Source organism: Empidonax traillii, unplaced genomic scaffold (assembly GCF_003031625.1).
Source record: "Empidonax traillii isolate 1590-97213 ecotype Southwest subspecies unplaced genomic scaffold, ASM303162v1 scaffold992:size1346157, whole genome shotgun sequence".
NCBI classification, from domain to species: Eukaryota; Metazoa; Chordata; class Aves; order Passeriformes; family Tyrannidae; genus Empidonax; species Empidonax traillii.
The window spans coordinates 648,575-673,003 of NW_020956185.1; the positions used below are offsets into that span (position 1 = coordinate 648,575).

The 24,429-nt window shown below is 41.1% G+C and overlaps 1 protein-coding gene across 4 annotated transcripts in view; it reads left to right on the plus strand.

Annotated features, from left to right (window-relative positions):
- Nucleotides 1-24,429, plus strand: part of ANO1 (anoctamin 1) — a 77,447-nt gene that overhangs the window by 43,312 nt on the left and 9,706 nt on the right. The window contains exons 7-21 of one of the 4 annotated variants that reach the window (XM_027903700.1): nucleotides 886-937; nucleotides 3,547-3,612; nucleotides 4,110-4,165; nucleotides 5,703-5,744; nucleotides 9,155-9,219; nucleotides 9,786-9,920; nucleotides 11,154-11,314; nucleotides 14,520-14,602; nucleotides 16,237-16,248; nucleotides 17,087-17,158; nucleotides 20,307-20,381; nucleotides 22,510-22,711; nucleotides 23,581-23,692; nucleotides 23,842-23,899; nucleotides 24,011-24,111. In XM_027903700.1, coding sequence (XP_027759501.1) covers nucleotides 886-937; nucleotides 3,547-3,612; nucleotides 4,110-4,165; nucleotides 5,703-5,744; nucleotides 9,155-9,219; nucleotides 9,786-9,920; nucleotides 11,154-11,314; nucleotides 14,520-14,602; nucleotides 16,237-16,248; nucleotides 17,087-17,158; nucleotides 20,307-20,381; nucleotides 22,510-22,711; nucleotides 23,581-23,692; nucleotides 23,842-23,899; nucleotides 24,011-24,111 — 1,292 coding nt within the window. The remainder of the gene's footprint in view (nucleotides 1-885; nucleotides 938-3,546; nucleotides 3,613-4,109; nucleotides 4,166-5,702; nucleotides 5,745-9,154; nucleotides 9,220-9,785; nucleotides 9,921-11,153; nucleotides 11,315-14,519; nucleotides 14,603-16,236; nucleotides 16,249-17,086; nucleotides 17,159-20,306; nucleotides 20,382-22,509; nucleotides 22,712-23,580; nucleotides 23,693-23,841; nucleotides 23,900-24,010; nucleotides 24,112-24,429) is intronic. The other 3 variants (XM_027903701.1, XM_027903703.1, XM_027903704.1) reach the window with 3 other exon arrangements.

A 24,429-nucleotide genomic window follows, 5' to 3' on the forward strand; every position in this document is an offset into this window, starting at 1 on the left:
GGATAGAAACTAAGCCCAAGACCTTTTGGTTATTAAAAAAGAAAATAAAAAGATTTTATAAGTGGAAATCTCTCTGTGACAGCCCTTTAACTCACTGGGGTTACATGACGACAGGCAGATGAGCTGTGGGGCTTGCCCCGGCTGCCCTCACTTGCTTCCTCACGTGAATTGGGCAGCAGCCGAGTTAGCACATGGATTAGGGAACCAGGAAACCAATCCATGACTCTTTGAACAGGCCAGGCAGTGGGCAGCAGATGCTTTTGCTCCAGGTTTTCCTGTGCTACCCGCTCCCCTGCCAGCCTCGTGCCGGCCGGGTGCCTTCCTTGCCCGGGAGCGGCCGAAAGCTCGACCTCTGGGACAGCCTGCTGAGCTTGTGCAAAGGTTATTTGACAATAAATGCAATAAATCCCAAAATAAATACATCTGTTTTGCCACTGAGGTCAGGCAGGCTCAGAAATTTTAAGGTCAGCCCGTGTTAGTCCCGTTTGATAAATGGCTGCGTGCTGTGTACACGCCGTGAGACCAAAGCTCTGCTGGAGCCCTTGGATTGGGGCCAACCTGTGCCACTGGAGGCGAAGGAACAGGGCTCCTGATCTTCAGTCAATGCCTAACAAAAGCAAAAATAGCATTTTTGGGTAGATGCAGCCCCGTTTCCCCCGATCAGTTCTCTCGGTAGCCAGCTGTTTAGTTAAGCATTTCTCCCTTGCACGGATAACTCGGCGTGGAAAGCTCCAAGCCCTGATCTCCTGAATGCCATGACTTTTAGTAAAGAATGATGACTTCATCGACATCTTGGTTTTGCCAATATTGGAGCTGCACACAGAAAGATTGTGCTTTTCACTGGCAGTGTCAGGAGTAACCCTTTCTTTTATTTTGCTCCTACAGGTCTATGAAATATTGAAAAGAACAACATGTACCAAAGCAAAATATAGCATGGGTAAGGAACTTTATTTAGCTCTAATATCAATATAATTTTCAGGTATTGAAAACAATTGTAGTTGTTCATTGTAAATGGATGTGGAGTTTAGGTTCTTCCCCCTGCTCTCTAATTTGATGTATGTGGATGTAATTGTTTTATTTGGAAATTTAATTTAATTAGGGTAGCTGTTTGACATTTTTTCAAATGTGACTTTGGAGATTTGACTCTAAATTAAATGGTAAGTGAGCATTCAGCCCCTGCAAATGTTACTTTGGTCTTCTGTAGCAGTGCTGGCTGCTGATGCAAACCAGTGGATAAGCTGGCTCAGTTTTGCCCTCACTGAAATGGATGAGGGTATCACCATGAATCTCAATAACTGCAGTGAAAGTCTATGGCTTGGCCCGTTCTTTTTAAGCAGGAGCCTCACATTTTGAAGGGAGGGGGATGATTTTTCAGTGCCTTGAGTGAAATGGTCTTAACTGATGACTGCCCAAAACGCTGTCCTAAGTGGAACTGAGATTAATCCAGTGGGACACCCAAGGACTGAGACTTGCACTGGAACTGGCCCTCAAAACAGTTGTTGCAAGTCAGGGGTGTGGAGTTTCTGCTGCCACGACCAATAATTTTAGGATTTCAGCCCTAGGGTTTGTGCTGTAAAAATTAAACTCATAATGCAGGTAAACATGAACTGCAAATCAGATCACCTTAAAGATTGGTCGGGAGCTTATCCTGTTCAGCTGTTGCAAGCTTTGTTTTATGCATATTTAGGCATATACTTGACCATGAGACCAAAGTTAACAAATAGTTAATGGTAAATCAAAATAAATAAGGCAGCAGGGTGAATTCCCAAACAAGTTTGTATGAGCAAAGTGCATTAACAGGGGAGAAAATGTTTGATAACTGTTGAAATCTGTTATAGCGTTTATTTGCTTACAAGCAGTTAAATAAAACAATAAGAACTTGAATTACAAGTAGTTCTGTTCAATATTGACCCATCAGCTGCTTAGAAAGACATCAAATAATAGAAGAAAAACTATGCCAGAAACCATTTCCATGCTTTGGCTTTTGTGTTGAAGTAACGACATACAATGTACAATTGTTGACTCCTTATATACACTAAATTTTGGTGTTCAGCCAGTATTAACAGAAGTGCTGTTCTCTGTAGCCTGGGAAATCCAAATTAATCTGTGACTTTCAGGACCCTTTTCAAGTCTGGTGCTGGATCATTTTCACTGGAAATTACGTCGTTGCACTCTTGAAAGGGGAAGGTCACACAGCTCAGTTTGAATTCTTGCCTTGGAGTTGGATTCTCACTTGATTTTTTTTTTTTTTTTTTTTTTTTTTTTTTTTTTTTTTTTTTTTTTTTTGGCCAGAAGTGGGAAACACATTAGAGATTAGTTGAACAGGGCAGAGGCTAAAGGATGGAAGTGTTAGGATTCCTGGATCATTCTTCTGCCTAGGACTGGCAAGGCCACACAGTATACCCAATAAAAATGCCATCAGGCCAGGCCAGGCCAGCCCAGCTGTGGGCACTCAGCATAACTCAGCCAGATCCTTTGTGTTCTGGCGCTGGAATGCTGGGTTACAACCCAGCAAACAGATTTGAGCAAACATAGATAACACTGCAGGGTTGCTGCCCAGCAGGAAAAAGGCAGGGAACTGCCCAGAGAACACTGAAGTCTTTGTTATTTATTTTGAAAATTCGTGAAAATGTGAATCTGTCTCCATTGTTAAATGTAGAGGGGGGATTATGTAGCTCTTTTTCTCAGTCACACAGCACTAGAAAAATAATTTATCTGCTCACCGGTTGTTTCTGCCAGAACATTTGCAGACAATTCATAGACCTGTATAATCTTAAATAGGGCTTTGAAAATTAATGATACCGCAAGATACTGAGCACTCCTGGAGCTGTTCCTCTAGCAGGTGATTAGTATCTCGAAAACATTAATGAACTTGAAAAATTCCCCTTCCAAGAGCAATCAAAAATGACTCTGTGAACCTACAGTGGTTCATAGTTCATAGTGGCTCATAGTGGTTCCTGGTTCATAGTTGCTGTTCTTTCATATCCAGTCCCACACTCTTTTCTTAGCAGTGAAGTGATGGGTGACATGGAGCACACTGTAGCACATCATTTTTCTTTTCTTTTTTTAAATCCATTTGAATTCCCCACAATGCCAGTGGCCAGATTTTTTTTTAATTTTTTTTTTCCCCCAGTTGGCATTAATCACCCTTGCCTTGCACGAAGGCAAGTGCTTGACTTAGCCCTGATTCAGCACCCAGAACTGGTTCACTGACTCCCCAAATGGATGACACGACACCTCCAGACGTGGTTAATACACCACAATTGGAAGTGCCTATAATTATTATCAACAGAGAATTAGAGAAGCAATGAGCTACAACCCTCCAAAGTCCAGGTTCCCAACCTTTGGGAATGGTGCAGGGAGCTGCAGTGTTGTGCTCCTCCAGACTTGCACATTTAATTCCTCCTGCCCCACCCGTACTCTGGTGGATAAGGAGGATACCAGCCCTGGGACGCCTCACAGCCCCTTGTGCCACGTAAATTTATAGATGAAGCATTAATTGCTTTCAGCCTCATGCATGTCACTAATAAACGGATGTGTAAACAGGGAAAGGAGAGGGAAGAAAGAAGGAAACTACCCTTTTAAATAAAAGACGAAAATGTGGTAAATATGGTAAGTATTACGCCAAGGTCTTCGCAAAGGCTTTCCCTACAATTTCTCTGACCAATCTGAAATCTCAATTCAAAGCTCTGTGTGGGTGATGTGTGTGGATGTGTGTTTCCATGTGCCATCAATTCCAACCACATTCTCCTTGTGATCCAGCCTTCTGCTACACTTTCAAATCTTCAGGCTTGCCCTTAAATCAAACTGACTTTTCAGAAAATGTAATTTATTTTAATGACTAATTTCAAGTCATTGGCTTCTACTTCTTGATTCTCAAATATATATGACTTCCTCTTGCTCTCTGCAGTTTTCCATTTCATAAAATGAGTCATGTATAATAACCTATATGATTAAAAATGAAGCTACATGGAAAGGAATGAGATGGCAGAAAAAATCATTATCTGATCAAATGACTGTTATTTTGAGGGAAATCTCCAGGAAGGATGATAAAGTGAGACTGTCTAACCTTGAGATTATAAATAACTATTATGTCTTTATTTTTCAAGGGATCACCAGTCTGCTTGCCAATGGAGTTTACAGTGCTGCGTATCCTCTGCATGATGTAAGCGATCTTGTAATATATTTTACGTGTCCACTGTCTGTCACCAAGAAACCCTTCATGTGTTGTGTGTTAATGGCATCATCCCAGGCACAAGTGTTTCGGTTCCTGACTTCCTGCTCACCTGTACCACGACTGCAGGAATTTCTGCACGTTGTTTCCATCGCTATGCTCGGTTTTCATGGATTCCCCCCACCTCTGTCCTACATTTGGTGATCATGAGTGACACTGGAATGTGACATTAGGAGAGTTGTTTCAGTGGTTTAGCAAATTAAATGCTTCTGTTATTTTCTGACCTTCTGCTCGGGAGATGCCTGGCATCAGTGCTGGGAAACATATTTATTCCTGGGGCACCGAGGGCTGGTTCCCTCGTTGCCTCCCTGAATCCCCCCTGGCTGTATGGAGGTGTCAGTAGCTGTGTGTCTGTGCCATCAGTTGCCACTGGAGGAAAAACCATAAGCATTTTCTGAAGTAACATGTTTCCTGGGACTGGGTGTGACTGCAGACCTTCTGACTGATGAAACCTGCTTCTGGACAGTTCACTGAGATTGTCAGGAGTGTGTTCAACTGTGGTGCTCGTGGAGAGGGTTACTGAGAGCTGAGGAATTTTGGTGGCACTCATACCAGGGCTGCAGATTCCCGTCCTGCCGGAGGGGCCCACAGCTGGATGCCGATGGCATTTTTACTTACAGGTTCAAGGCGCAGCTAGAACTGACAAACACACACTCTTAGTTCTACAGAAAAGCTTAGCAGATGTCAAGGGGACATGGCAGTCACTCTCTTTGCTCCTAATGTACCATCTGTGTGAGCATCCAAGGGCTGCCAAGCCTGGTGCCGGTTTTCCGGCCCGGGATGTGAGGATGAAGTGTGTCTTCCTAGTTTTCTGCTCCCCACACTCACACTGGTTTCACATGGGACTGTGAGAGCTTTATCTTGGAGTAACCAAGACCAGAACAGCCTCTTTATCTGCCTGATGTTTGTCATAATGCCAGGACTCTCAAACTGCAGCAGTATCGTGTAGAAATCAAGAAAGGCTAAATAAACTTCTCTGCATGTTCTTACCTCACGTCTTTAGACAGCTACTGATAGTCTTGTATATAAGTTATTTATTGTCTTAGTTTACTCCTTCATCTTATTTAAAAATAGCTCCAAATTAAAACCTCATATCTAATCAGCCCTGAGTGTTTGGAGTCTGGATAGGGATCAGCTCTCTCAGCTGGTTTCTTCTCTTTCAAGCAGACTGAGCTGAACCCCAAGTACCCTGGCAATACCACATCCTTTCCCCTGACATTTTTAGGCCACCTTTATCACTTATTCATTCCTTCTCCCCCAATGACAGACACTATTACTCTTTCTTAATGTGCCTGGTGACAGAAGACGAAGTGTGCCATGACAAATGGACTCCTAAAATACAGCATTATTTTACAGCTTGCTTTTTCTGGTTTTGATGCATTGAGTGAGTAGGATACAGGGGAATGCAAATACAGAGCAGTTCTGGGCACAACTCACTGAATGACGCAGGTTTTCTCTTTTTTTAAAGGGTGACTATGAAGGTGAAAACGTGGAACCCAATGACAGAAAAGTAAGTTGATACAGAGGGGGTTTAACATGTCACCTGTTGCAATCTGGATGTTTGCCAGGATTCCACAGAAAATACTGCAGAAAGGCACTAAATGCCAAGCAGCAGAAGTACAGAAGTACTGCCCAGCTTTTAAATTTGCCCAAATGTGGAATGCAGTACAATATGCATCAGTAAGCAGTATATATGGTGTGTATAAATAAGGAATATGTATAAAATACCCAGCTTGATAATGATACATTTCATGCCACATTGGTAAAAATATTGACAGCATTTATGTATAATTCCTCCTAAAGTTCGGATGATTTCAGGTCAGCTCTGATGAGAATATGCTCAGTCATATTCTGGTGTCTTTACCAGATACAAATCCTGCTTCATTCCATGGCGAGGTCCAGTCTCAGCACTGCAACCTCTGCCGAATTAAATTTGCTGCTGATCTGCAGTGTGAGGATCAGAACTGGTAGGGGGGGGAGGGGAAGCACTCAAAAACATAAGCATGAAAGCGACTGGGAAAGATAAATATGGAGTATTTATCAGGAATAAGAGGTCCTCAGCAAAGCTTTAATGTGTGCTCTTCAGGCAGAAACTGCCCTGTGGATGTACAGCATTTCTCTTCAGTCCATGGATTAAACTGTGGTTTAACTGTCTGTATAGTGAAAGACATCAGTCTATTGTGGTAAAACAAGTGGAATTATTCTAAGGAAATAGTTTTCATAAGAAAAAAAAAAAAAAACACCAAATTTTCACCCTTTGTGATAATGTTGGTTTCTTAAATTCAAAGTGCAGTTACTACACCCTCCCCATCACACTTCCCTAAAAAAGTCTGGCTTTTGTCTCTGTGTCAGACAAAAACTGAAGGAGAGAGATTGCAACCAGTTCTCTCATCAGGAGGAGCTGCTAAATTTGGGTGTCATTTGGTGGCTTTTAGACCTGAAACTTTGCGGTTTGGTTCATGGTTTTGTCTCCAAAGAAATGCTCTGGACATTCATTTCTTGTAGGAAAAGGAGATCTAAGGACCTTCAGGTTGGACATATAAAAATAAGTACCCAAAATTAACAGTCTGCTGGGTCTTTAGGATGCAAATGGCTCATCAGAAGACAGTGGATGTTGTTGCCCTCCCTCTATTGATTTGTGTTAAAAATACCATATACCTGTCATTTCATCATTAAGGAACACACAACACCCATCCAAAAATAGGATGAAGGTCCATATTTTCTGAAAGTGTCTGGGTTATCTTCTTCACTGCTAACATTTCAAACCTCACAAATTCACTCATTTCACAAGTTCATTGTGTGTTTGGGAATGTTTACCTTGGCTTTTGACTTTAAGTTCCCTCAAATAATCTTTTGGTGTCTTTTGGCATGTTTCTTCTGGTTTCTTGAAGCTTTCTTTAATCTAATCCAGTGCTAGCCTAGGTCTGTGCCTTTTTTTTTAAAGAAAATTAAAGATTTGAGGCATAGAAATGAAGTAAATATTTAGGTCTAGTGCGCTGATCTCCTCTAATCACGTCTTTGAAGCTGTGCTTTGAATATCAGGCTGATAAATGTCAGGATAAATGAGATAATTCATTTGTACTTTAGACACAAATTTGGTTTCGAGTTGCACAAAACTAAAACATGGCTCTGATGCAAAATCCCTTTAGCTGAGTATTTTCCTGATATGCCTGACAAGCTTAGATCACAGAAAAGGAATCCAATTTACAGCACAGACTTAGTTGTAAAAAAGAAATTAAAGCAGAGTGCACATGGATGTCAAGGTGCCCCAAATCGTTGCTTCCCAGACACAGGCAGTGGGCCCTAAACTTTTGGAAAATGTGGTTGAAAGAAACCTAAAACAGAATAGAAACAAAATATACAAGAATGTTTTTGTTTAATAAAGGCCTGCTGTCATGATTCAGTTTCTGCCTTTACTGTTGTAAGGAAATTAATACAGATTAATGATTTTAGGTTGCTGAGTGGGAAAACCCACAGTCCACTTCTATTTTTGATATCACGTTTCTGTAAAAGTTAAGTTGCTTGCCTTTTTTTTTTTTTTTTTTTAATGACTCAAACCATTTGCATGAGAAGTTCAGCAGCTGAGCTTGGAAAGTCTGTGTTAGTCGTTTGTTTGGCAGGAGAATTCCAAAACTGCTCTAGAAACGTTGTTGGCTTGCGTGTGATGAAGTGTGAGCAGGAGGAACGGGCACGGGCAGTGGTCAGGCTCTGGTCTGCCCTTCATTTCTCTGGGGAGATGGAGGAGTTTGACATCTGTCAAGGTTCTCATGACAAAATAGCCTATATATTTAGGGAACAACATCCTGTTTGGGCTGTTTGCTGTGAACAAGGTTTTAGTCATGTTGCCCTCCCTCTGATGATCCTGGTTTAGGTCTCGGTTCCTCTTCAAGTGTCTTCCAAAGCTGCACTGGGTGTGCAGCCCTCACCCCACCCAGGGAGGGTTGTGTAACCAAGCTTTGACATTTTCTGTTTCACCCCACATTCAATAAATACCTCAGCAATAATCAGGTTGTGCTCTTACATTTGAGGAAAAATACATAAGCGATTGTGTTGTTGAATTAATAAAAACAGAAGTGACTGTCCAGGGATCTCCTTGAAATATCAATCCTTGCTCCAGGAGCATTTACCAAATTTATGCACTGAGATAAAGCAGTAAAGGGAGATGTGACCTCACAAGCAGATGTAAAGCTGTTCTTCTCCCACAGAGGTGGCAAGAGAGCCCAGTTCATCTTCTTCAGTATTTTTTAGATTTCTTGTTCACTCCGTTAGCTGAACTGCATTAATAAAAAAATAATCAGGTCTGAGAAGCAATGTTTATATCTTATACAAAATAAAGGATAAGTTAAAGGTCTCAAAGGAACCGATTTTTGTGAGGATGTTTTAGATCAGTAATGGGGATCATTGCTTTCTTTGGGCCATATCCTAACCAAAAGGAAGAGTAGAAATCATTGGGTTCTTGTGGTTTAAAGCTGAAAATCATCCTAAATGCAGCTTTTGAGGCACCTCTGCCCAGCACCTCTTGATGGATGCTGAATTATATAGTTTGTGTAGCAAAAACAAACCAGTTTATCCTAATTTTTTTTTTCTGCCTTCTGAACTCTCGAAGCATATTCTTCTTTCACATCCACTGTGCTACGGAGCATAAAACCAGGACTGCTCTCCCTTGTCTCTGCTGTGGTTATCCATCAGTCCAGTTGCTGAAGAGCCTTTTAATGTACTAGAATTCATCACTGTGTTAGAAGCATGCCAAATCAGCACATTTATTTTTTAATGCTTAATGCAGACTGAGCGTGTTGGCACGCTGTGGGTTGAAACCGCAGCGTGGTGAGATCAGACCCCCAGTGCGAGCTCTGCAGTTTGCTGGGGCCGAAGGGGAACACGCTGCTCCTTCAGCTCTCACCCCTCCTTTCTGTTTTGCAGCTCCTGTGTGAGGAGTGGGCGAGCTACGGGGTGTTTTACAAATACCAGCCAATCGACCTGGTGAGGTGAGAGTTCAGCCCTTGATGTTGGGTTTCCGTGGGGCAGAGGTGAAGCTGTGCCCGGAGGTACCAATGTGGTTGTCCAGGCAGGGTATCCGTGCCCTCAGTGCCACCCCAGGGGATTCTGGTGAATGGGAAATGGGGAGAAAAGGAGTTTTATGTGAGTTTGGAACGTGCTGATGCATCCCACCTAGAGTGGAAGCTTTGAATTTTGAATCACTTTTGTTTGCTCATGATGAGGCTCTTTGAAGAAAACGAGGTGCTTTTTTAGGAGGATTCGCTCACAAAAGATCCAAAGATACCAATTTGCAGAGCAGAAACGTGGAGGGGCGGGGGGGAAATGACTAGTTGAGCTGACTTGTTTTCATGGTGCCTGTCTGTATCTCTGGATGAACTCCAAGCATCATGAGAAAGAGAGTCCTCTGAGAAGAAAAAAATTCCCACAGGTCATCAGATCTTACTTTCTCCATGCTTAATCCATCTGTGATTCATAATTTTAGCCACGTTTTATTTTAAGAAATAGGAAACATTTCTCTCTCGCTCTCATTTCTTTTTTTAAAAATGTATTTCAGAAAATACTTTGGAGAGAAGATCGGGCTATATTTTGCCTGGCTGGGAGTTTATACACAAATGCTCATTCCAGCTTCCATTGTCGGCATTATCGTTTTCCTCTATGGCTGTGCCACTGTGGATGAGAATATACCCAGGTAAGACAAATAAATAAATAGATTCTGTTGCTGGAGGGCACTAGAAACTCAAAGTTACCTTTCTTTGGAAATGTTTTGTCATGTAGGGTGAGCAAAGCTGAGCCCTCCATGCCTGTGGTTCCAGGGGCTTGCCCTGTGCCACCCACATCCCAACACCCCAATCCATGTTTCCTGGCTGTGGCTTCCCAAGTTCTCTCTGTGCCAACTTGCTGGAGAAGGGTGTGCTCTTACCACTCTCCATCCTCATGCCCTGCAGGCCTCACCTTTTGGGAGCTGTGCTTAAAATTAAGCCACCTGCACAGGGAGAGGGGGATTGCAGCCCCACTGGTCTCAGCTTCCAATAAGTGATGGAGCCCTACCAAGGGCGCAAAACAGCCCATTTTTATCTCATTAGCACTCATTGTTAATTTTACATGTGGAGTTTGCGTTGATGTGCTACAAATAATTCTTGGCCAGTTGCTCAGGTGGTTGTTAGGGGTTTTTTTTCCAAACTGAGATCATTATGTTAAAACAAACCAACAAAATGCTGCTAATGATGGGGTTTGGTGCTTCGACATTGTGTGACTTAGAGATGCATCAAGAATGTACATCCCTCAAACAAGCAACTGTGATCAGATTAACAAAATCTTGATGTCCTCCTATTTTTAATCCTTTAGTAAGTTTTTCATTTTAGAATGTTTTTAAAGCCCTCTGATTTTTGCATTATCTGCCCTGCTCGCATCATCGGCTGGAGATGCAAATTACGTGGTTTGTACAACAACCACAAGCCCTGAATAACAAAGCAGATAATGGATACAGAAAAAAAAATAGTTATTTGGTGTTTTTAAAAATTCATTAAGATTGCTTTGTACTGCTTCCAACAGTTAAAGAAAGTCAAAGGGAGGGTCACTGCTGCTATTACACAGATGGAGCACGGAGAAGATAAATTGGTTGAACTCCAGTCTTTTGATACTTGTACCTTATCTATTACTGTAGTTAGAATTTCAAAACAAGAGTATTTTAGTTTTATTTTATTCTGTAAAATCCTGTAGTAAAAAAAGGGAGTCAGCAGCCATGAGGATTTCAGCCCCTGCGGTGGTGGAGGTTATGGACAGAACTGCTCTGAGTTCTCTGAACTGCTCTTAGAGTGGTAGCTGGTGGTCCTACAGACCACCAGAGGAGAGAAGATCATCAGAGCACGAAGATGGAGCCACACTGACCATGCTTTCCCCATGTCTCGTTGCTTTGTTGCAGTATGGAAATGTGTGACCAGAGAAACAACATCACCATGTGTCCCCTGTGTGACAGGACGTGCAGTTACTGGAAGATGAGCTCAGCTTGTGCGACTGCTCGTGCGAGTCATCTGTTTGATAACCCTGCCACTGTCTTCTTCTCAGTCTTCATGGCTCTCTGGGGTGAGAAGATCTGTGCCTTCACGTTGAGTTTTTAATTACTTAAAATACAACAGGAAGGAACAGAAGAGATAAAGCAGTGTATTTATACTCAGACAGTTAATGATACAAAGAGCTTCTCTTTTTCTCCTTCCTTTTTTTTTTTTTTTCCCTTTTTTCTTTTCCATGAATCTGCCACGCCCAAATTTATATTCTGGACTTGGAGGCTAAAATTCAAAAAGTTGCTCAAGCTGAATGTCAAATGAAATTGTTAAGCATCTGTCATAAAACTGCTGCGTGGTCTGTCAAAATTTCATTAATGGGATTGCACAGCTTGCCAAAAAAAAAAAAAAAAAATCTCTTTGCAGAGCCAGCTTCCACTTTAGAACATTACAGAAGAAATGTATTAATGTACTCTGGGGTTGAGGGGAGGGCTCTGGGGGGAAGTGTAATGGCCTTTAGCATCTTCAGGACAAACCAGCATTGATTCCTGAGCGTGCTCTGAGATGCAATTAAGTTTATCAGCAGGCAGACCCTGAAGTGGGAACAGTGGCTTTGGAGGTATTTTTCCTGCTGCTGGCTGCCCTCGTGCTTTGAGCACATCAATTAACCTTTCCTGGCTTGTCTCTAGAACTTGAGTAAAGATATTAACCCTCTCATGAAACCTCTGTGAGAGGGACTTCAGGAAGGGTTACTGGAGGGCTTTTCTCCTCCCTGCTGGAGGAGGGATGGGGACCCCATCCCCAGGCATGGGCACGGGGGAAGAGGAGTTTTGGTGGCCACATACAATATGAATTAACATAACCTGTTTTAAATTATATTTCATCTTAATAATATACCCTGAGGTTTTATTTGTCATGGGAGCTGCTTTTACATTACCATACACCTGAACAGGTTTCAAGTACAATTCTACAGAATTCAGTTTAAAGCAGTTGTCTTTTTGGCCAAGGTTTCTATTTGAGATGATAATGTTTTAGATGATGCAACGCTAAGAGCTCATTATCAAGTACCGTGAGGAGAAGGACTAAGGCAGAGGGATTTTGGGAACAGTGGAGTGCAGGTTTGGAGGGAAAGCTGGGAAGTGGTGGGGGGGAGGTTGAGTTCAACCAGCTTGGCTGCAGAGAGGAGGGATTGCTGTCTCACAGATCATCATCTGGCCACGCAGCATTTAGGGAGAAATGTGATACACCCCAAAGCAAGATGCAGTGTCAGATTTTAAACAGCCAAATTCTCTCATGCAGAGAGTCAAGTATCAACTTCTGTCTCCCTTATTTACCCTTACTGTGAACCCTGTTGTCCAAAAAGTAACAGTTTGCCTCCCTTTCCATAGCAAACATGGGTCTCTTCAACTGTTTTTCACAGTCTTGGGCAAAGTAAAAAAGATTGGCAGAAGTCAATTTCTGGGCTCTTTACAAAATCTGAGAGAGTTTTGAAGTGAGACGTGAAACTCCTCAAGTTCTTTGGAATCAACCTAAAATTCCATTGTGGTACAATACCACATAAAACAAAAGTTGCTTCAGAGAGGTCTTTTTCAGTTGGGAAAATAAGAACTTTTTCCACATAGTTTTGAACTTGCATTATTGAATTCATGTAGAGTTGAAGAGTTGAGGCAGAGGAGACCCAAGTAACCTGCTCAGGACACAGGGCACCCTTAGCACAGCAAGAAAATTAGCCCAAGTTTAGGGGTATTACTGTGAGCAAACATTAGGCCAGGCTTTCTTTGTATTGTGGTAGTATTTTAACACCCTGGCAAACTCCACTCCCACAAGCCTTAAACCAGCTATAGAACCAAAATGAGCCCTGGTCAGAAGTTCAGCATTAAACATGGACTCTAGCCCAGTGCAGTTTGGTATTAAATGGCATTAAAAATGTCAGAGAACCCAGATAAGATCGTCTGGACAGCAGCCTTTGGGAATTTTTAAGCTCCACTTACGCTTACGAGCGCAGATGAAATATGAAAATGCAGGTGCTCCTGGCAGAGCGGTGGTGCATCACTCCCTGGCACCTTCACTTAGGGCTTCTGAAACAAGCTGGCTGTGTTTCAGACAGTCTTTTCGTCCTGCCCTGTTGTAAGCCAGGGCCACAGAAGGGTTTCAAGTAGCACAAGGAAACGACATCCCGTTCGTTTTCCGTGTTTCTGGCTGCACGTGGAAGCTGCAGATCCCGACGTGAGAACTACCAGGAGAGGGGAGGCTATTCCAGAACTATGACACAGACCCTCTTAAGACACAGCTATGGCCATCCTGATTAACAGGAAGGCTGTGGCTTGTGAAGGGGCTGAGTTGTAAGTTTTCCATGTGAGAGTTTTGCTTGGAAGGCGAATGAATGTCACGGCCCCAGCTTGGCTCCAGTCATGAGGGTGTCCTTTCCTCTCCATTCAACTTTCTTACCCTCTCCCTGCCTCTGTTTTTCTCTGGATATGAGTGTTTCTGAGCACATCTGTTAATACTCACTGCAGGAAACTCCCCTGGGAACACCATTTCTTGGTAGACTTGCCTCTTTCATAATCATTTATTTATTATACAACTCTGGTGTATTCCCAGCATCTAAATATGTCCTCTGAGAACTCACTCAGTCTCAGGGGCAGATAGACTGATATAGACTGGGATCATTCATTGGGACTCAAGACTTGCTTTAATGAGGTTTTTTTTCCTCTAAGTCCATCTCCATCAAAAATAAAATGGCAGTGTTTTCAGTGATAAAAACCCACAAAGGCTTCCTCTCTCACAGCCTGCCCACCAGCAGCTTTCACAACAGCCGTGAGTGTCCAGGTTTGGGTGTGATGACTGGAGCCAACCACACTATTATGACCTTTAGATGGATGTAATTACATGATATAAAAATGCTTTATCTTGATATCTTTGAGGGAATAACTCCGCCACCAGTTCAAGGTTAGTTAAATCACTCATATTTTATATAGATAAAACACGGGTTTGTTTGCACTTATGGATGAAATTATATGCAGATGAGGACCATTAATCACACATAAAAATATTTAAATAAGCTTGGGAGCCTGACTTTCTTAAACCCCTTAAAAACTGCAGGCACCTATTTGCATGAAGCTATGGTTGCAACAAATGCCCCTTTTTTATTTTTTTTTTTTTTTAGCTTACCTAGGTAAAACATTTGACTCCTGGCCCATAAGTATTTCCCAGATAGACATGACTGTTGAATAAAAGAGAGCAAAAATTGAAGTTATATGGTATTATATGTCAAACTGTTGTTTCAGCTGCCACCTTTATGGAACACTGGAAGAGAAAACAGATGCGTCTCAACTACAGGTGGGACCTGACTGGGTTTGAAGAGGAGGAGGTTTGTCCCTTCAGTTCTGACTCTTTCACTTCCACCATGGTGTTACCAATAGCTCCTCACCCTGACCTGATAGGCTTTGCCTCATGGGGAATTGTTCTTGGGGTGTTTCCATCATTTAGGAGAGAGGAAAATCCCTATACATGAGCTGTTTGAGGTTTCTGTAGCAAGGGTATGACTAGTACGTCTTGTTGCCGTAGAAACGTAATTGTATAGCCACAAAATGTGATTTTTTTTATTTATTTTTTTTCTTGAAGCGTGTAGTCAGGTCACACCTAGTGTAGGCATGGAATATACAGCTCAGAGCTCACTGCTGGGCTGATGTCAGGGTGCCAACAGCTAAGGACCTCATTCATCACACACTGCTGTAAACCAGGAATGAATGTACTGGAGCTGATAAAGTTACAGCGCTGTAAAATAAAGCACTGAGAAATTCCTATTAACTTTTAACGATGCAGGATCAAGCCCTGACTTGGAAAATAGCAAAGAAAGCATTGCCAGACTTGTGGGGTTGAGGCATTGGGAGGGACATAGTGTGGAGGTGGTGGGTTGTTTTTTTTCATTGGCTAAGAAAAATAATATCCCCGGCCAGAGTTGTATTAAATATGCTAAAGAACATAAAGGGGAAAAGGGCTGAATTTGTATGAAAAAAGGTCGTCAAAATTAAGGGAGGAAAGGAGAAGCTGAAAAGCTGTATCCCACCTTTTTGGGTTTAATTCTGTCACTTTGCAAAAAAAAAAAAGAAAAAGATAAAGGAGGCACCTTCCTGGAGCAGAACACAGTCCCCTCCCCACCCCCCAGCCTTGCCCTGCTGTTGTTATTAAAAGAACTATGACCTCCCTTGTCATATCTCGAGATGTTCTAAATAGATACACAACAAATACTGCTCACGTGAAACAAAACCCTGCCCAGCCCCGGGTTTAACACTACTCAGCTCAATAAGCCGGGCACAGGCATCGTTCCCCTCACCCCCAAAGTCCTTCTGTTTGAATTATCCCCTGCCCTTAATATGTTTATCTCCTTCCCTAATATATTTAGGGGCCCCTGTGCCAGCAGCCTCTGTGCCGTGTGCTGTGCTGGTTCGTACCTGTTTACTGGGATTTAATAGAGGGATTTATTTCCTGGACACTACACCGCTCTTTTATTTTTGGCAACTTGTTGTTATCATACATGAAAGTGGAGAGGATTAAGTGTATCTTTCCGATGTCTACCCCCTTCATGTCTGAGCTCAGAGCTCCACACAGCAGCTGCTAATACAGTATATTTTATTCTGTGGTTTGGGTATTCAGTGCGGGATAATCTAGTCACGTGTCTAGTCCCGAATTTAGGCTCCTCCTGTCTCTGACTTTGGGGAGAAACTTAAGCTGGAATCGTGTTGAAGAATCAGAATTTCAAGTGCAATGCTAAAACCCAAAGTGTTTAATTTTCGGGTGTTTTTAGTTCATAAAACACTGACAGTAATGTTAATAAATGTAGAAGACGAGTAGACTGATTTTTGCCATCTACTGTACCTGTGTCTATTTTATGTAGTTTTGAAAATATAAATCCAGTATAATCTGCAACTGTTCAGTAATCAAATTTTTGTTTATTTGTGTTTTTTTTCTTGTTTTTCGTGGGTTTTTTCTGGTTTCCTGAAGGAGGCAGTCAAGGTTTGGAAAACTTTTTTTTTTTTTTTTTTTTTAAATCACTCCTACCTTTTTTATTCCATGTCTACTGATGAATGCCATCTTTTGACCTCCATTTCTTCTTTTTTGAGCATCAGATTTTCTTTAGATCTCCCACTGGTTGCTTTGCCTTTACACCCTCCCGCTCTCCACTTGTTCAGACTTTTTTCAGCTCCGTTCTGTTTCCCATCCAATGCATAATTTTGAATTCTGACTCTTTTATGAATGCATAATATTTGTGAATCCATGAATATTTCTGAATCTTTTGGCTGTCTCTTACTTCCAATTGTTTCCTACACCTTCTCCTTCAATGCACGTGGAGAATCTGTGGGTGCTGTCCAAGACAGGATTAGGGGAACGCCCCAGCTGACAATTCACTGGGATCCCAAAGCCAAGTATTTTGAAAACTTACAGCAGAAAATTGTTTCCCTCACAAGCTGAGGATCACTGAAATTACAGTTAATGACATCTAATTTTTATCGAAAATATAGGTAATTAAAATCCAAGCATCATGTCACTTGGTATGAACTATGCTGTCTGCAGGTTGTGCTGTATATCTCATGTGTTAAATTTAATCTCTATAACACTGCACGTGGGTGTCCAGATTGTTCTGCAGTTGCTGCTGTAGAACTGTGAGTGGTACAGAATTTAACATTTTTTTTAATTACAGTCAACTATCAGTTGACATGAATGGCATCATGCAAATTGGGATTCAGTTATAAAACTCAGAAATTGCCAGGAAATCGACCTGCAAACAGTCCCTATGTAGCTGATATAGAAAACAAGTAATTTTGCTTTTTATTAAATATGACTTATTTCACAGGATCATCCAAGAGCAGAGTACGAAGCTAAAGTTTTAGAAAAGTCACTGAGAAAAGAACACAAACATAAAGAGGTATGGTAAAAATATTGACTTGTTTCACTTACAAAAGACTGAAAAAGAAGGTTGTTACAGCAGGCACTGACCCAAGACTAAGGAATAGGTAAAAAATAGAACTATTGCTCACTTGTGTTTAAATTCCAGGAGTCTTCAATCCTAGAATACTTGATGTGTGCCAGGGCACAACACCTGATTAAGTCTAGAAATGCCGTTAATGATTAGATTGAGGAGTGTGGCTTAGGGAAACTAGCTGAGCCCCATCAAAGGGGTGCTCCTGTTACATTAATAAATCAAGTTTGAGAAAACTGCAACCAAACATCTTATTCTGTGCAGTTAAAGCCTCTCAGGAGAAGTTCTCTGTCTTGCTAGACTGTCTCTGCAAATAAAAACATTAATGAAGAGCACTAACAGCGATTTCCACGCCGAATTCCAGCTTTGAGAATGATCTTCTGCCTTTTAAAAGCACAAATTCCATTTTATTCCACTGAGCAATGCAGCGCTCACTTTCGCTTTTAACTTGCTCTTTTTACACCATCATGAGAAAGGTGCTGCCAGTCATCCTGAGAGCAGCTACTCATCCCTAAGAGCAGCTTCCCTGCCCTTTCCCTGAAGGCTGTAATTCTTTCCCTGTGACTGCCTGTCAAGAGCAGACTGATTTGAAAAAGCTCCTTTTCTCCCTCACACGCAGGTTTCCACCCTACCAGAAGTTATTCCCCCTTAACTGCAAGATTTTAGCTATTTGTGTGCTGTGTTTTTAAGAAGAGAAGTAAAAACTCCAGCTAAAAACCAAACCTGTTGGCAGAGTTTCCTCTCTCGTCTCTGTTGCCAGTGGCACAGTAGCGTGGAGCCATTCCCTAAATAGGGATTTTATGACAACCCTATGAAAATACCAACTGCAATAACAATATTTGCAGAATATACTCTTTAAAGGAAGCATATATAGATTGGACTGGTGTTAAAGTAAATTTATACTTGAGTACCATCTTCGTAAAAGATGCTGCAGAGCTGCCAGTGGTTTGTTCCCATTAATCTATAGGATGCTCCAAGGTGCCACATGCAATACCTCTGTTGCAGCAGATCAAATCCCTTTCAAATCTCTTGCAGAAGGGAAAGAATTTGGGTTGCTGCCCTCTTATAGGCTGGGTAAACAATTTTGAATACAGGTTTGACTGTATTCTGCTAAAACCTAAAGCCTGTAAAAAATTCTGTACTTTTGAGTATATTAAGAATTCAGGTATTAAATGTGGAAGACTAATTGAGCAATTAATGAATGGTGGCCCCCTTAGAATGAAAGTGGAGCAATTAAGAGGGTTTTTGGGTTTTGTTTTTTGATTTTTTTTTTAACCAGACTATTTATAAATTTTTGGGCTGTGTTCAATTTGGATGTTACTAATTTGGGAAACGTGAGAAAAGGAGGTTGTTGTGTTGTTTTCTTTTTTTTTTCCTGAAAGACTTGGTGGTTATCTTTCATTGGGATCTGGTGTGTTAAAGTTCAAATTCTCAACAGTTGTAAGACAACTTGGAAATCTTATCAAAGAAAAAAATATGTATAGCTAAACCAAAATTCCTTATATTATTTTCAAGAGAAGTCAAATTAAAAAAAAAAAATTAAGGAAAAAGGTTTTGGACATTCTTTATATTTCATAAAAGAAAGGCACAATTAAAAAGGGAATATTCTTTTCAGGATTGCCTGAGGTACCCAAGGATTTGGGGCAAGGGTTTGCCTGTTGTTGTTGTTATGTTTTATTAACTCAAAGCTGAAACACAAAGCCTTAAGCAAACTAAAAGAGCATTCACTTGTGCTCAAGTGCTGTGTCAGCTGAGGCAGTAGAGAGTGTGTAATTAATTGAGCAGTGCTTTGTAATGTGATATTGCCCGACCCTTTCTTGTTTTCCTTTGGCTGCCATCAGAAGCACCGATATTTCCCCGAAGAGACAGCAAACAAATGGAGACAAAGAGTTAAGACAGTCATGGCTGGGGTGAAATTGGTTCTTTTTATTCAAACTTATGAAGAAACTCAAATTATGAGTAATTATGGAAGACACAAATCAATTTGTTTTTTTGGCTGTTGAACCTCTGTTTAATATTCACATATTCAGTTCTGGGTTTCTTCCCCTTCTTCCCCCCCTGTTTCTTCAGCACCTTGTGGGATGCTGTTCCATGCATTGGGAATGGCACTGCATGGCTAATCTTAGATTTCCCATCCTGGGAAATCTGACTTTGTTTTGCAGTGGAGCATGGGCCATGTGTTGAGAGAGTTGCTTTGCACTTCCCTGCAAATGGCAACGTGCATGTCGTGAAAATAGAACTTGAGCAGAAATTTTGTGTTCGTTACAATGTGTGCATCGTCTCCTGTGATGTTCCTTTTCTTCTTTGTTTTCTGGTGTTTCAAAACAATTCCGGGCATCAAAGTTTATGAAGGACTCTGGATGAGCAACAGTGCTCTGAATGAATTTTTCAGGGCCAAATTCAGGCAGTGGCTGGATGACTGGATTTAGGGAATTCTACAAAGACTTTTTAACAGAGGATCACAGAATGGTTTGGGTTGGAAGGGACCTTAAAGACCGTCCCGTTCCAGCCCCCTGCCATGGGCATCTTAACTCCTGTTGGTGTGATCCACTGAATACCAAGGGGATACTTAAAAATCACTCACACCCAAGGAATTTAAAGTCTTGCCACACACCAAAACAAGATCTTCCCTGTCAACTCTGTTCACCTTGGAGTTACTCCCTACCATGCTTAAATCTGTATTTTAAGTGAGCCAGTTATGTAACTACAAAGCTGCAAATTTTAACTGGGGAGGGAGAGAGGAAGGAGGAGAATTTTTCTAGGGAAAGCAAAAGAAAATATTTAACAGTAAGAGAGGTCTTACTTCATGCTTTCTGACAGCCTATTTGCATGTTTCCTTCAAAAAGTATACAGAAAAAAAAATCTGGTTTATTTATACTCCCAGTGCAGGCCCCTTGACAAGAACCTGGATATGGAGTAAACAATTTGCCTGTGTGGAATTGTAGCTGTAAACACTATGTCTGCATCTTCTGACTGGTTGTGTTTTTGCCAGCCTTTTCTTCCCCCTCTCTGTTTTTGTCCCACGTGCGAAATCACACCCTCCTTCTTTTCATTAAATATGCCCTTTCTTTTTTTCCCCAAAAAAACTTTTTAGACAGATAAAGAAAAGCTGACATGGAAGGACCGTTTTCCAGCCTATTTAACCAATTTTGTTGGCATCATCTTCATGGTAAGCACCACCTGGCAAAACCTGAAATTTGTGTTACTGAGTCATTGTGTAGAATAGAAGTGATGGAAACGTAAGTGAAACTTTTATCAGATGGATGTGGTTCACAGTGGCTTTTTCCCAGTGGAAAAAATTCAAGCATTTTATTGTTTCATAATCTAAAATCTTTTCAAGAGCTTGAGTTTCTGCTTTGCCATCTCTTTCCAGTAAAGGAATAAGAATCCTAAATTAGGGCAGGAGAAAATGAGGGCACAGAAATGAAGATTCCCACCACCACTGATGGGACAAAACCTGTCAGAAAGTGGTTAGGAAGTAGAAAACAGCCCCACTTCTGTACCAACCTCTTTGAAAGAAATGCTGTTGCCAATTGCAATCATGATGGCAAGGATTTTTAATGCATCAGCCAAATTTGGAGTTACCCCATCTAACAGGAGAACTGCAAACAGAGCACTTAATTCAAGAAAAAGGTAAAGTAATGATGAGAACAGCCTTCTTCCACTTGCTGATAAAGCATAAGCATTTAAAACAAATGTTGACAGAAATAACAATAACTCAAGGTATGGAACAGATTGGCAGGCAGATAAAAAAAGCTTAAGCCCTTTCCAAAAGTAGAATTCTCCAGACTAACTGAATTGATTTGGTTGTTGGCTTGGTTTTTTGGTGTTTTTGTTTTTGTTTTTGTTTTTTTTGGGGGGATAGGGATTTTGTTTTGGGTTTTGTTTTTTTTTAATGCTTGCATTTTTAGAGAATGGAAATGCAGCAAATCTAATATTCTCAGCTGAAGAATCAGTACCTCCTAAGAACCACCTTTTAAAATTATTCCTCTGTTTAAACAATGAAAAACTGAGTGAGATTTTACTTTGCCAGGAATTGTGTTTATTTAATCAGATTTAATTTCAGTTTGTGATTATGAAAGCACAATGAGCCTGAGCAAAGGATTGGAAGGTTTGTGTTAGAGTTAAGCAGAAATACTCCTATTTGTTTCAAAGATGGCTTTTTTATATTAGTAGAGGAAATACCATGTGTATATGCTGTTGGTGCCAGGGCTAAAAGCAAGCCCACTAATACTTTTAATATTAGTATTTCTATTAATTAGTAATATAGAGTATTTTAGTGATAATTATTTACTTCATAGTAGTATATAATATTTTTTAATACTACTAAGCAAGATGCTGTTGGTTTTAGGACTGAAAGCAAGCTCACTAATATTTTTTATGTTAGTATTTAGTTATTAGTAATTAGTAATTTAGTTATTAGTAATTTAGTTATTAGTAATACTACTAAGCAGGGTGCTGTCGGTGACAGACCTGAAAGCAAACCCACTACTATTTTTAATTAATATTTATGTTCATTAGTAAGAGATAATATTTTATGAGTTAGTTTTTAGTAATATAATTTTTTTTTTAATACTAATAGGCAAGATGCTGTTGATGTCAGGCCTGAAAGCAAGCCCACCAATACTTTTAATTAGTATTGATATTTTTATTAATTAATAATAGATAATATGTTAGTATTTAGTGCTCAGTGTTTAGCAGTTAGTAATATATAATATTTTTTAATAGTACTAAGCAAGATGCTATTGGTGTCAGGGCTGAAAGCAAGCCCACTAATACTTTTAATTAGTATTGATATTTATATCAATTAGTAATAAATAATATTTCAGTATCTAGCAATTAGTAATATATAAATTTGTTTTAATATTGCTAAGCAAGATACTGTTGGTGTCAGGCCTGAAAGCAAGCTTACCAATACTTTTAATAGGTATTGATATTTATATTAATTAGTAATAGATAATATTTTAGTATTTAGTGCTCAGTATTTAGCAATTAGTAATACATAATTTTATTTAATACTACTAAACAAGTAGTTCACATTTGGATGCCTTTTAAATAAAATGCCTTTTGCCTGTGGCATCATCGTATCAGTTTTTTCCAAGTGATTTTCAAGTCCCTCGCAAAGGAGGATCCTTTCCCGCAGCCCATCCAAGTGTTTGGGAGCCTGAATGCGGCATTGGCTGGAGCGGGGATGTGGCCCAGAGAGAGACCCCGTTCCTGAGGTGGTTGCTGAGTCCCAAAGGGAGCATTTTCAGCCAGGTGTCTCACCAGAGGGCTGGGCCGTTCTCCCCCGGCAGGTCGGGCTGACATTCGCCATCGTGTTCGGAGTCATCATCTACAGGATCTCCACGGCCGCCGCCCTGGCCATCAGCTCCACGCCCTCGGGGCGCTCCAGCGTCCGCGTCACTGTCACCGCCACCGCCGTCATCATCAACCTGGTCGTCATCATCATCCTGGACGAGGTCTACGGCTGCATCGCCAGGTGGCTCACACAGATCGGTAGGTTTAGGCCCTCGGCTGGTACTTGCTGGGACAGTTCCGAAAGGAGGAGGACCCAAATCACTGCCACCCGTGGGTCGGCTGCAAAGCGGCGAGCAAACCCCAGGAAGTTCGTATGTCTGGCTAAAATTCTGACCAGCTACTCAGAAACGTTGACTGTAGGAGCTTTTCTTTCAGCAGTGGCAGCGCAGATCACTAACCTGGCAGGAATTCCTATACCTAATCTCGAGCTTCGCTCTCCTCTGTCCCACAATTAGCTTTCGTTTTCTGCCATTTTTTAATTTGCTTAAGGCACGTGGAAAAGTGCAGAAAAGGGGTGCTAAAAAAGCACTCTAGTAAAAAAACTTTTTGAGTAATTTCCAAAAAAGCATTGGTAATAAAAGGGTTCGGGAATATCTTCAGGTAAGTTTTTGTCCATCTGCAAGTGATTGTCATGAAGGTCAGCCAGATGTGGATTGAAATTGGAAATACTGTTGTAACGTGTCTGAATGGTGGGATCCTCAGCGGACTGACCACCAACCTCAAGATAAATAGATATATCTATAACCTCAATAAATATATATATTTATATACTGAAAATATATATATATGTTGAGAGAGAGAATATTAGAATATTATGTATATATATAAAATATAACACATATTTTACATATATAAAAAGTATATATAGATTCATATATATACATATGTATAATATATATATAAAAAGTATAGATACACATGTATACATATATATATATATATATAAGGCTATACATACACACCCCTTTGTTTTAAAAGATGTTTTCCAAAATCTGTTCATAATATCTTGAAGCACTGCAGATAGGATAATTCCTTAACGCTATTTATCTGTGTCACATTGGTTCCAGAGGTGCCCAAAACTGACAAGAACTTCGAAGAGAGGCTGATTTTCAAGGCTTTCCTCCTGAAATTTGTCAACGCCTACACTCCGATTTTCTACGTCGCCTTCTTCAAGGGCCGGTGAGTGATGCCAAGGGCTGCTCAGGGTTTCGTCTTTACAGCCCCAAACTTTGAGTGTTCCCACTCAGAGGCATGGATTATGACATGAAATGCGCTAAGAATAAAATACGAGAAGTATAAAACGTTTAACTCTAACCATTGTGCCCTAGGTTTGTCGGGCGTCCAGGTGACTACGTCTACATTTTCCATTCTTTCCGGATGGAAGAGGTAATTGCATTCCCATCCTGTCTGTGAGTCCTGCTGGGTGGGAGCACCCTCTGCCCCTGCCACGGGGATGCAGCAGGTTGTTCTGACTCTCCTTTCCCCTGTCCACCCCAGTGTGCTCCGGGCGGTTGCCTGATGGAGTTGTGCATCCAGCTCAGTATTATCATGCTGGGCAAGCAGCTGATTCAGAACAATCTATTTGAGATTGGCATCCCGTAAGTAGAGGCTTTTGTTCTTTTTCTTTTAACAAGTGTTTTTTACAGTGCCTGCAATTTGCACTGTGTGTCCTCCGCCCCTGAATGCGAAGGTGGTTCACGGGCTGCGTGAGAGGTTTCGCAGTAAGTCTGTGTTTGCAGAGCAGCAGGAGCTGAGGGGGCTTCAAACTGAATGACCAGCAACCTGGTCTAGTGAAAAGTGTCCCTGCCTGTGGAATGAGATGAGCTTTAAGGTCCCTTCCAGCCCAAACCATTCTGGGATTCCATGCTTCTGTGACTGGGGGTAGCTGCATTCTTGCTACAATTCATCCAGCAATG